This window comes from Scyliorhinus canicula, chromosome 5, assembly GCF_902713615.1.
Source record: "Scyliorhinus canicula chromosome 5, sScyCan1.1, whole genome shotgun sequence".
Taxonomy (NCBI): Eukaryota; Metazoa; Chordata; class Chondrichthyes; order Carcharhiniformes; family Scyliorhinidae; genus Scyliorhinus; species Scyliorhinus canicula.
The window spans coordinates 119,119,877-119,132,157 of record NC_052150.1 but is presented as its reverse complement, the minus strand read 5'-3'; the positions used below and the strand labels follow the sequence as shown (position 1 = coordinate 119,132,157).

Genomic DNA, 12,281 nt, shown 5'->3' with positions numbered 1-12,281 from the left:
CCTACCTCCCTCCGCCCCTCCTCCCCCACCCCTCCTCCCTCCCCCTCCCCCCTCCCCCCTCCCCCTCCTCCCTCCTTCTCCCCCCTCCCCCCTCCTCCTCCCCCTCCCCCTCCTCCCTTCTCCTCCCCCCCTCCCCCTCCTCCTCCTCCTACCCCCCTCCCCACTCCTCCCTCCTCCTCCCCCCCTCCCCCCTCCTCCTCCCCCCCCCTCCCCCCCTCCCCCCCTCCTCCTCCCCCCCCTCCCCCCTCCTCCTCTCCTCCCCCCCCCCCTCCTCCCCCCCCCCCCGGTTGCTGCTGCTGCCGGCCTATTTTCCTACTGTTCTGCCAGGAAGTCAAGGAAAGGCTGCCACCACCTAAAGAACCCCTGTACTGATTCCCTCAGGGCAAATTTCACCCTCTCCAATTTGATGAACCCCGCCATATCATTGACCCAGGCCTCCACGCTTGGGGGCCTCGCATCCTTCCATTGAAGCAAAATCCTCCGCCGGGCTACTAGGGACGCAAAGGCCAGAACACCGGCCTCTTTCGCCTCCTGCACGCCCGGCTCCACTGCGACCCCAAAAATTGCGAGTCCCCAGCCTGGCTTGACCCTGGATCCTACCACCCTCGACACCGTTGAGTGCTGGGCATGCCCAGAACATATGGGCATGGTTCACTGGGCTCCCCAAGCACCTAGCACACATATCTTCGCACCTGAAAAACCTACTCATCCTCGTCCCGGTCATGTGAGCCCTTTGTAGCACCTTAAACTGTATGAGGCTAAGCCTTGCACAAGAAGAGGAGGAATTCACCCTTTCCAGGGCATCCGCCCACGTCCCCTCCTCAATCTCCTCACCCTGCTCCTCTTCCCATTTACCCTTCAGCTCCTCCACCGAGGCCTCATCTACCTCCTGCATTACGTGGTACACGTCCCAAATCCTCCCTCCTCCAACCCACACCCCCGAGAGCACCCTGTCCTGTACCCCATGTGGGGGCAGCAGAGGGAACCCCTCCTAACCTGCATGTACCTAAACATGTTTCCCGGGGTGTGTCCAGACTGCTTGATAACATAAAATAGATAATTGCTTTCTGGAAGGAATTCAAACCTGCTATCTGGAAAGGAAACAAGTTTATCAATACCAAGTTATATACCAGTAAGATGCCGTGTGCTGGGCCACACCTTTGGAAAACGGTTTCTGGTTTTACTTGGATTATGTTATTGAATTGGAACAGTTAAGGGGGATTCATTAAGGGTTATACATAGATTACTGTAGCTGTGTGGGTTCTTTGTTTGTAGTTGATAAAAATTCTTACTGTGTGTGTTTATACAAATATTAACTAAATTAGTAGAATAAAGCTTGTTTTTTGATTATAAGCACCTAGGAATTCTGTTAATAATACCTGAAAGGCAGGCTCTTGTGCTCATAAGCAAAATTAACAAACAGTTATAGGTCAGGTGAACTCCATTAAATACTTTGGAGTTTTCTAAACCCTGGCCCATAACACTGGTGCTTTGATGTGAAGGGCAGTCACTCTCACATCACCTTCATTCAGATCTTAGTCCAAATTTGGTCTAAGGCTGTAATGAGATCAGCAGGCGAATGGTTCTGGCACTGTGAGGGAATAAGGAGGATATCCCTGAAGCACTGACCAATCATTGAGACATAGTGGACATTGCGGAAAATACAAGATTGGAAATAGACTAATCGAGGTGTCCGCATTCAAAAAAGATAATAAAGAGACAGGGAACTACAGGCATGTTTACCTATTTCCATTCCATATAAAATCATGAAGTAAACTTGACTATCTTAAAACAATAACATTGTTTAACAGCAGCCAGTGTAGATTCAGAAACAAAGATGCTGCCTCACTAATCTCCCAACTTTAAGGCAACTCTCATAGATTGTGGGAAGCTGCATGGGTGTAGTTTCCCTCAACTTCCAAACTGCATGGGTGCAGTTTCCCCTCAACTTCCAAGCTGCACATGTGCAGTTTCCCCTCAACTTCCAAACTGCATGTGTGCATTTCCCTCAACTTCCAAACTGCATGGGTGCAGTATCCCTCAACTACCAAACTGCATGGGTGCAGTTTCCCCCCTCAACTTCCAAACTGCATGTGTGCATTTCCCTCAACTCCCAAACTGCATGGGTGCAGTTTCTCCTCAACTTCCAAACTGCATGGGTGCCGTATCCCTCAACTTCCAAACTGCATGGGTGCAGTGTCCCCTCAACTTCCAAACTGCATGGATGCAGTTTCCCTCAACTTCCAAACTGCATGGGTGCAGTATCCCTCAACTTCCAAACTGCATGGGTGCAGTTTCCCCTCAACTTCCAAACTGCATGGGTGCAGTATCCCTCAACTTCCAAACTGCATGGGTGAAGTTTACTTCGGCATTCTGCAGAAGCTATTTTTTTACTCAACTATCTTTTTAAATGTCTGTTTGCATCACAGTGCCTGTCAATCAACAGCAGACATCAGTTTCTCATGATTACCTGTGTAAAAGTTCATGTTTGATGGTCTTTAAATGATTTAAACTATTTTGGTCCTCGTCAAACGTAAAGATTTCCACTGTGGTGATTTGCCGTGGATGATTCACAACAAAAACATACACAGTACCATCTAGAAATAAAGTAGAGTGTTAGTTAATGAACCCACGGAACGTTAAGAACACTGTTATATGACCCTGTAGACATGTTTACAAAGTTAAAATATTCATAATTTGTAATTATGTTCCTACACCATGACATTAATTGGCAAACTATCAAAGGTCTTTCCACTTTAACCTTATTGATTAACAGTACTTGGATCCAAAAGTTCTCCCATTCAACAGTTACTTTCTTGATCCTTACCTCCATCTATATATGTACTCAGCCCGTGTGGGTTAAAGGATTCCACGTCAAACCCACGACTGATTCTCAGTTTAACAGCTGACAGAACGGATTCATTTAGATCGACAAGGAGGATATGCCCTGGTCGATCACTGTCAAAGTTCGGCAATGATTGGTACTTCAGGCCCTTAAAAGCAAAAACCGGGAACAGACACAATCTTGCAGTAATAGAAATAAAGCATGTTCAATGGAACTTCAATCTTATAGGCACATAATAATCTGTACTTTCAGAATTTTAAATTGGTTATTCTACACAGTTATTACCGCAAATTTGTTTAATCATTTTGCACAAACACTGCCTATCAGATACAAGTAACAGTGTAACTTGGTGGTGTAAAATGGGTACTGGTATTAAACAGCGTAATGGGAACGTGGCTCACACATGCAAGTCCTTTCTGAGTCTTCTGTAACAATGGTGGGCAGCATGGTCCATATCCCACTGTCCCTAAGGAACGGGGTTCTCTCTCTCAGGGTGCCTGCAGGGTGAACCCAGTGTGGTTGGTTCTGGCACCCAGGTGAGCAATGACATTGGGTTGGTCCAAACAAAATAGAATCATAGAATCATAGAATCCCTACAGTGCAGAAGACGGCCATTCGGTCTATTGAGTCTGCACGGACTCTGAAAAGAAACCCTACCTAGGCCCACACCATCCCTGTAACCCCACCTAACCTTTGGACATTAAGGGGCTGTTTACATGGCCAATCCTCCTAATCTGCACGTCTTTGTACTTTAGGAGGAAACCCTACATAGATACAGGGAGAATGTACAAACTCCACACAGTCACCCAAGGCCGGAATTGAACCTAGTTCCCTGGCACTGTGAGGCAGCAGTGCTAACCACTGTGCGACCTTTGTACCCAAGAGTTATCCTGTTTTCCCCCGGGGTAGGAGGGAGGTCCCCCTGTTGTTCGGTTAGCAGGGTCTCGTCTATTTTTGTATACCTTGGGCAATAGCCCGGGCAGTTTGATTAGTTAAAGTAGTTCTGGCTCTTTCTCTTTATCCTTTTCTTCCTTCTGGGAGAACCTGGAGGTGTGTCTTCTGCTCAGTCCCTCACCCTCACTTTCTTCGTGGATTTCCTCTGAGCTACTTGCGTTGATGTTAAGATGTCAGGTCTTTGTGCCCTGTTTAAATGAGCGCAGACACTTTTGAAAAGTGGTCTTGAGGTAGTCCCAATTCTTTTTCTGAGTGGTCCTGGTTGTTGGGGTGGGCTGGCCCTCCCTCCCAGGGAACTAGGTCTTGCTTGCTCGTTGCTTAATTTTCAATGGGGGATCTTGGATTTGAGGTTTGAAGTCTGAGGCCTGGGATTTTCTTGGACTTGTGGTACTTGGTCTTCTCCTTATTGTCTTATAGTTGTGCAATGGGTGTCTGCTCTGTTCTGGGCCTGGAAGGGAGTTGCGTTGTGGGTGTCAGTGTAATTCCCCCTTAACTCTAGGATACATGGGATTTATTTTATTCCTGTTATTTTTAAGCTATGGGCATGATGTAATTATGTGTTGTTGACTGTATCCTGCTTGATACAGGCAGATCTTGTATTTGGGGGGGGGGGGGACACATTGGAGATTTTCTCCCCAACTCATCCTGTCTTATTTGCTTCTATTTAACAAAGACTTTGGTTTTATGCTGTCCTGTTTTGCAGTGAAACCTTTTGCTTTTTCCGTCTTTCTCTTTTGTTTTGATGTGACCACCAAACTCAATAAAAATACATTTTTTAAAAAGGCTGTTTAGTTTAAAGTATTTGTTCTCCAATGTCTTTTGGGGAAGGAAAAAAAATCAATTAATTAGATAAATATCTAATGCAGACTTACGGTGCTGATAAGGGCCAACCCTCCAGGGAGAATGTTAATGTCTTCAGAACCATACTCTGGAATAGCAAAATATTTAAATTTTTAAATCAGTCAATAAGACGACACATCATAACTTCAGAAGCATTACTTACTAGCTATAATCATAAAGGGCAATTACATAGAATCAAGCTGCAAGAAAAACTGAAGCACAATGGCAAGAGATATTTGGCAGATGAGTGGAGTTATTTCCAGAAAATGTCCCAACGTCAGTTGCATATTCAACCAGTACTGAATCATAGAATAAATAGTAAATAGGGAGGAAAACCGTAGCAAACTTCATGTGGACACAGACAGACTGGTAAATCATAGAATTTACAGTGCAGTAGGACCATTCAGCTTATCGAGTCCCCACCGGAACTTGGAAAGAGCACCGCAATCAAGTCCACGCCTCCACCCCGTAACCCAGTAACCCCACATAACATTTTTGGACACTAAGGGCAATTTGGCATGGCCAATCCACCTAGCATGTACATCTTTGGACTGTGGGAGGAAACCGGAGCACCCGGAGGAAACCCACGGGGAGAACGTGCAGAATCCGCACAGACAGCAACCCAAGCCGGGAATCAAACCTGGGACCCTGGAGCTGTGAAGCAACTGTGCTAACCGTGCTGAGGACATATTGAGCAGATTCAGTCTAACCTAGATGAATATGAAGTGAATGAGGGGAAAAATATGAAAGTCACTGGTAATACAACTTGATGGGCCCATTTCCCATCGATCCATTTCCCATCTACTTCCTCTTTCATACATTATTTCTAATGTAATAACACTCCAGTATGCACTCAAATTCTTTCTGACAACTGCTTTACCTCTGAATCTTTTCGTTGTAATTCTATCAATTTTCCTGAAATAAATAAATCTGCTTCAACAACCACCTGGTCAAAGATGGTCGCTGATGGATTTCCGATGGCAACCATGTTGTAAACTGTCACAAACTTGCTGGCTCCCACCCAGGGAAATACATTTCAGTCCTGTAACCCCGATCGAACGGCCGAATGTGCCTTCTTCTTTTTAAACACTCAACAACGTAAACAACATTATTCAAAATGATGTCCAGCACTCATACATCCAGGATTAATGGCAGAAAAAAAGCTGCTGCAGGCAGACTGCGAGGCCCTGGAGAGCACGGTCAAAGGTACGATGCTGGCGGGCTCGGAGTCGGCCTCGGCCCAATGGTTCACAGACCACCTGGAGGACTTTCTAACAGTGCAGTTCACAAAGCAGAGGTTGGAAACCTCTGAAGACCTGGCTCGAACCACAGACCTGATCAGGGAGGCTGTGCAAAGAGTGGAAGAGCGACTTGAAGCTCGGGGTGCATCGCTGACTATGAGGATCGGCTGACCTTGCTGGATGTGTAACTTACCTTGGTGGCTGATAGCCACAAAAAATTGCGGGACAAAATTGACGAGCTGGAAACCACGAACATAGTCAAAATCTCCACATAGTAGGTCTGTCGGAGGGAATAGAGGGCTCACAGACCACTGAATACACAGCACAGCAGTTCGAGAAATGGATGGGAGAGAGTCACTTTGACTAAAAGAGCGAGATTGACCAACGCATAGAGCGTTCAGAAGGAAGCCAAAGGTAGGCGAGCAGCCAAGGGACAAGCAGAGAACCTCAGATGGGCCAGGCAGGCAAAGAAGAGTACATGGGGGCAGCACGGTGGCCTAGTGGTTAGCACAACTGCCTCACGGCGCTGAGGTCCCAGGTTCGATCCCGGCTCTGGGTCACTGTCCGTGTGGAGTTTGCACATTCTCCCCGTGTCTGCATGGGTTTCGCCCCCACAACCCAAAAAAAAATGTGCAGAGTAGGTGGATTGGCCACGCTAAATTGCCCCTTAATTGGAAAAAATAATTGGGTAATCTAAATTTTAAAAAAAAAGAAGAGTACATGGGAGGGGAACGTGATCTGAATTTATCCCAATTGGGGCACGGAACTGGCTAAACGTTGGGCTGGATTCAACAGGGTGAAGACAATTCTGCATAAAGGCGGCGTAAAATTCAGGGTTCTCTATCCGGAACGTTTATGGATCACCTTTCGGAATCGAGAGCACTATATGGACACCCTGGGCGAAATTCTCCCAAAGGGAGACAAAGTGCCGACGCCAGAGTGAAACCCGGAGTGTTTCACTCCGGCGTCGGAGGCCGCTCCTTGCCCCCTATCCCTTCCCCCCCCCCCCCCCCCGGGGGGGGGGGGGGGGGGGGGGCGAGGAGCGGCGGCGCGTCAATCTCGCGCGCCGGGCCTTGACGCTTGCGTCAAAGCGGCGTGGCCTGAATGACGTGGCCGGCAGCGCCTAAATGATGTCACCCGCACATCCGCAAGTTGCCCGGCGCCAACCCGCGCATGTGCGGTTGCCGTCTTCCCCTCCGCTGCCCCGCAAGACATTGCGGATTGATCTGGCGTGGCTGCGGAGGGAAAAGAGTGCGTCTTTCAGAGAAGCCCGCCCGACGATCGGTAGGCACCGATTGCGGGCCAGACCCCTCCTGAGCACGCCACCTGGTGCTCGATCCTACCTCCGTCCCCCACAGGCCCCACACGCAGAGGTCGCGCGATGTTCACGCCAGCAGCGACCAGGTGTGGTTGGCGCCAGCGTGAACCGGTCGGATTTGGCAGGCCGCTCGGCCCATCCCGTCGAGCGCCGATCCTCCGAGCAGCCTCCCGCAAAACGCGACACGCCATTTTGGGGGGTTGGGAGAATCGCGTGGGGGTGCCAGGGCGGCGTGGCGTGATTCGCCCGGCACTTCCGCGATTCTCCCACCAGGCGTGGGGGTCGGAGAATCGTGCCCCCTGAATTTGCTGCCCACTTTCCCCAGGCAGTGGGAAGTGTAGACAGAGTCAATGGTGGGAGGCAGGTTCTCGTGATTGACTGGGCTGTGTTTACAACTCTCTGTACTTTCTTGCAGTTTTGGGCCAAGCAGTTGCTATACCAGGCTGTGATGCAGCCAGATAGGATGCTTTTTATGGTGCATCTGTAAAAATTGGTAAGAGTCAATGTGGACATGCAGAATTTCCTTAAGTTTCCTGAGGAAGTATAGGCGCTGTTGTGCTTTCTTGGTCATAGTGTCGACGTCGGTGGACCAGGACAGATTTTTTAAAAATATATTTTTACTCTGCTTTTTCACATTTTCTCCCAAATGTACACCCACCAACAATAAACAATAATCAGCAACACATATGTCAATCCCCATAACAATAACAACAATCCCATCCTCCCACCAAACCCCAAACATTAGCCCGCATGTTTACATAAACAAATGACAAAAAGGAATCCGGGATTACCCATAGTCACCCTTAATACACACAGCCCCCCTCCCCCCCCCCCCAACCCCCCCCCCCCCCCCAACTAATGTTCGATGTTATCCAGTTCTTGAAAGTGCATAATGAATAATGCCCATGAATTGTAGAACCCCTTCATCCTTCCCCTCAGTTCAAACTTAACCTTCTCAACAGTCAAGAATTCCAACAGGTCCCCCCCGCCACGCTAGGGCACAGGGTGGAGAGGCTGCTCTCCATTCCAACAGGATCCTCCTTTGGGAGTTCAACGAGGCGACGGCTACAACATCTGCCTCCGCACCCGTTTCCAACCACGGCTGGTCCGACACTCCGAATATGGCCTCCCGGGGCCCGGGTCCAGTTTCACGTGCACCACCTTGGAAATTACTCTAAAAAACCTCCTTCCAGCAATCCTCTAGCTTTGGACAGGACCAAGACATATGAACGTGATTAGTGCCGCCCCCCCCCCCCGCAACGCTCACACACATCTTCTACTCCTTCAAAGAATCGGCTCATTCTCGCCCTCGTGAGGTGTGCTCTATATACCACCTTCACCTATATCAGCGCCAACCTCGCACAGGATGTGGAGATAGTTACTCTCCGGAGCACCTCACACCAGACCCCCTCCTCTATAACCTCTTCCAAGTCTTCCTCCCACTTTGCTTTGATCCCTTCCAGTGATGCCTTATCCTCTTCCAAAATAGCTCTGTACACCGCTGACACTACCCCCTTCTCCAGTCCCCCTGTCGTCAGCAACTCCTCCAGCAATGTGGAGGCCGGTTCCTCCAGGAAGCTCTGTATCTCCTTTCTGGCAAAATCTTGAACCTGCATGTGTCTAAACATTTCCCCCTGCTCCAGCCCATACTTCGCTTCCAGCTCCTTCAATCCTGCAAACCGACCCCTAAGAAACAAATCTTTTAACATCTTAAATCCCTTCTCTTCCCATTTCCGAAAATTTCCATCCCACCTCCCTGGCTCAAATCTATGGTTCCCCCAAATCGGCATTTCCCTTGACCCTGCCCCCAACCCGAAGTTTTGGCGAAACTGCCTCCAAATTCTCAATGACGCTATTATTACCGGACTCCTTAAGTATTTCCCCGGAGCTATCGGGAGTGACGCTGTTGCTAGTGTTTTCAGTCCTGACCCCCTTCACAAACTCTCCTCCATTCTGACCCACTGGGAATCAACCCCTCTGACCCAGCCCCGGACCTTCTCCACATTCGCCGCCCAGTAGTAGTACATCAGGTTCGGAAGACCCAAAGCCCCTGCCTGCCTTCCCCTCTGGAACAGCACCTTTCTAACTCTGGCCACCTTCCCTCCCCATATGAACGAAGTAATCCTTCGCTCAATCTCCCTGAAAAAAGCCTTTGGCAGGAAAATCGGTCGGCATTGAAAAATAAACAGAAATCGCGGCAACACATTCATTTTAACCGCCTGTACCCGACCCGCCAGTGACAGAGGGAGACCATCCCACCTTGCCAGATTGGCTTTCACTCTCCTCACCAAACTAGAGATGTTGTATCTGCGAAGCCTCCCCCACTCCCGGGCAACCTGCACCCCCAGATACCTAAAGTAAGTCCCTGACCTACGGAATGGCAGCCCTCCCCTACCTCTGCCCCCACCCCCAGCTGAGACACCACAAAATACTCACTCTTGTCTAGCTTGTACCCCGAGAAAGACCCAAATACTCGCAGTAGCTTCAATATTCCCCCTATCGACACACTCTGTTCTGACACGCTGCCCTCGATCTCTCTTCATAAGACAAACCCATGGGGCGGGATTCTCCCATTCGGCAACAGAGTGTCCACGCATGAGCGGGCCGCTGGGAGTACCGATTCTGGCCCCTACAAGGGGCCAGCACAGCGCTGGAATGGTTCACGGCGTCCAGCCTCCTATCCCAGCGCAAACTGTGCGCCGCCAGATCCGTGATTGCGCAGTGGCGCCGGCGGTGGCCTCCCTCAACACTCCGGCCCCGACACAACATGGCATGGGAGTTCAGGGGCTGACGCGGAAGAAAATAGTCCCAGGGAGCGAGAGGCCGGCCCGGACCCTGCGTGCAGAGTTCCCGCCGGCTGCGACCAGGTGTGGACGGTGCCGGCGGGACTCTGCCTTTTTAGAGTGGCTGCTCGGCCCATCCTGGACCGTCAATCAGCAGACCGGCTGCGTACAGCAACTGCGCCGTGCCAAACGCGCCGGCGCCATTGGCGCCGATTGTCTGCTCTGTGTAGAATCATGTGCCGGTGCCGGGGCGGTGTGGCCTGGTTGCAGGGATTCTCCAGCCTGGCGTCGGGCTGGGAGAATCCCGCCCCTCATCTCTAGAATAAATCTAGTGCCCTTCCTCTGAACTCCTCCAATGCTAGTACATCCCTCCTGAAATAAGAGGACTAAAACTATACACACTCAGGTGCGTTAGTTACTCACTAATATACAGTTGCAGCGACACTTCCCTACTTGTATACACTATTCCCATATCGGCTGAGGTTGTTCATGAAGGCCCTGCCTTCTCAACCTTGTCCCTCGTCTGAGGTGTGGTGACCCTCAGGTTAAATCACCACCCGCCAGCTTCCCTCCTCTAAAGGGAAAAGCAGCCTATGCTATTCCTTTAGCTATCAAGGCCAAAATCCATTTTGCTTCCTGATTAATGTACGAGGACACCCGGAGCCCTCGGCACCGAGGCACTTTGAAGTTTCTCTCCATTTATATCATAAATTTCCTTTCCATTTTTCTGACCAAACTGGATAACTTCACACTTTATCCACGTTACACTCCTCTGCCAAATTTTGGCCCAATTATTTATTCGTAAATTTATTTCCTCTTTTCAACTTACTAAACCTCCTCTTTTAATTTTGTCTGCAAATTTGACTATCCCTACATCCAAGTCATTAATAAATACTGTAAAGGACTGAACTCTGTGGCACCCCACTAGTTACATTTTGCCAACCAGAAAAAGACCCATTTATTCCCACTCTCTGCCTTCTATCAGTTAGCGAAGCTAATAAATTACCCAATCCCATGTATTGACCTTTTGTGCGTCACCTTATCTGCAAGTCCAGATAAACTACATCTACAGTATGTCCATTGTCCACTTGACTTGCTACATCTTCAAAATAACTCTTGCAAATTAGTCTCACACTATTTACCCTTCATAAATCCATACTCACTCTGATGGATTGTGTTTTTCCTTTTTTAAAATGTTTTTATTCTCCATTTTCACATTTTCCTCCAAAATTCACACCCCACCCACAAACAGTAAACGGCAGCAAATACAAAATCAATCCCCTTAACAATAACAACAATCCCATCCTCCCACCACCCCAAACAACGGCCCACCTGTCAATATATGCATCCAATAAAACAAACCCTCCCACGGTGGAAACAAAAAACAAAGGAGAAAAAGAAAAAGAGAGTCCGGGACCGTCCATGGTCACCCTAGAGTCCACCCCCCATCCCACACTCAACGCCGTCTAACCTCTGAAAGAGTACCGTACGTGATACCCAAGAGTTGTAAACCCCCCCCCCCCCCCCCCCCCCCCTCCCCTCCAACTCCTCCTGCCTCTTGTAAAACTCCTCCCCCCAACCTCGGTTCCTTCCCCCCAACTTTCCACCCTGGCTAGACCACTCGGACCCTGTTCTGCCAGGCTCCGATGGCCGCAGCCCCTCCCCCCACCTCACTCCCGTTCACTGGCCGGTTTAAACCGGCCAGCGCGGAGGCCCCCGCCTGGGTCCCTTTCCACCCTTGCCCGGCCCTAGGAAAACCCGGAAATCCCCTTTTAGCACACACACCCCGCATATCCACCTACACCCCAAAGAGCCCTCACTTCTAGTGCAAGTCCCATCACTTCCCTTGTCCAAATATATACACCATTGGCTCCTTTAGCCCATACACCCACACGCAGTGAAACAAAAAAGAAGAAACAAAAAAGAAGAAAATACAGTCCTGAGGTTACATCGGCACATGGCCATTTCTCAATTTCTCAGTTCTGCCACAGTCCTTCTGCCTTCGCAAACTCCTTCACTGCTTCCGCCGTTCCAAAATAAAAGTCCTTGAGCTTATAAGTCACCCTCAGCTTCGCTGGACATACAATGCCGCACTGCACCTTGCTAATGTACAGTGCCCTCTTCACCCAGTTGAAGCAGCCCGCCTCCGCGCCAGCTCCACTGTAAAGTCCTGGTATATACGTATACCAGCTCCAGCCCACTGCACCACCCGCTTCTGCTTGGCCCAGCACAGGACCTTCTCCTTCACACTGTACCTACGGAAGCACAAAGTCACTACTCTTGGCGGCTCACCCGCCTTT

General features: G+C 49.6%; 1 protein-coding gene and 1 long non-coding RNA gene across 2 annotated transcripts in view; one reads left to right on the top strand and one right to left on the bottom strand.

Annotated features, from left to right (window-relative positions):
• LOC119966210 (serum paraoxonase/arylesterase 2-like) overlaps positions 1–12,281 on the bottom strand; it is an 88,599-nt gene that overhangs the window by 63,824 nt on the left and 12,494 nt on the right. Inside the window, exons 3-5 of the mRNA XM_038797546.1 lie at positions 4,672–4,727; positions 2,828–2,993; positions 2,471–2,597 (exon numbers count right to left, since the gene is read on the bottom strand). Coding sequence (XP_038653474.1) covers positions 2,471–2,597; positions 2,828–2,993; positions 4,672–4,727 — 349 coding nt within the window. The remainder of the gene's footprint in view (positions 1–2,470; positions 2,598–2,827; positions 2,994–4,671; positions 4,728–12,281) is intronic.
• Positions 1–12,281, top strand: part of LOC119966212 — a 40,685-nt gene that overhangs the window by 19,960 nt on the left and 8,444 nt on the right. The window lies entirely within an intron of this gene.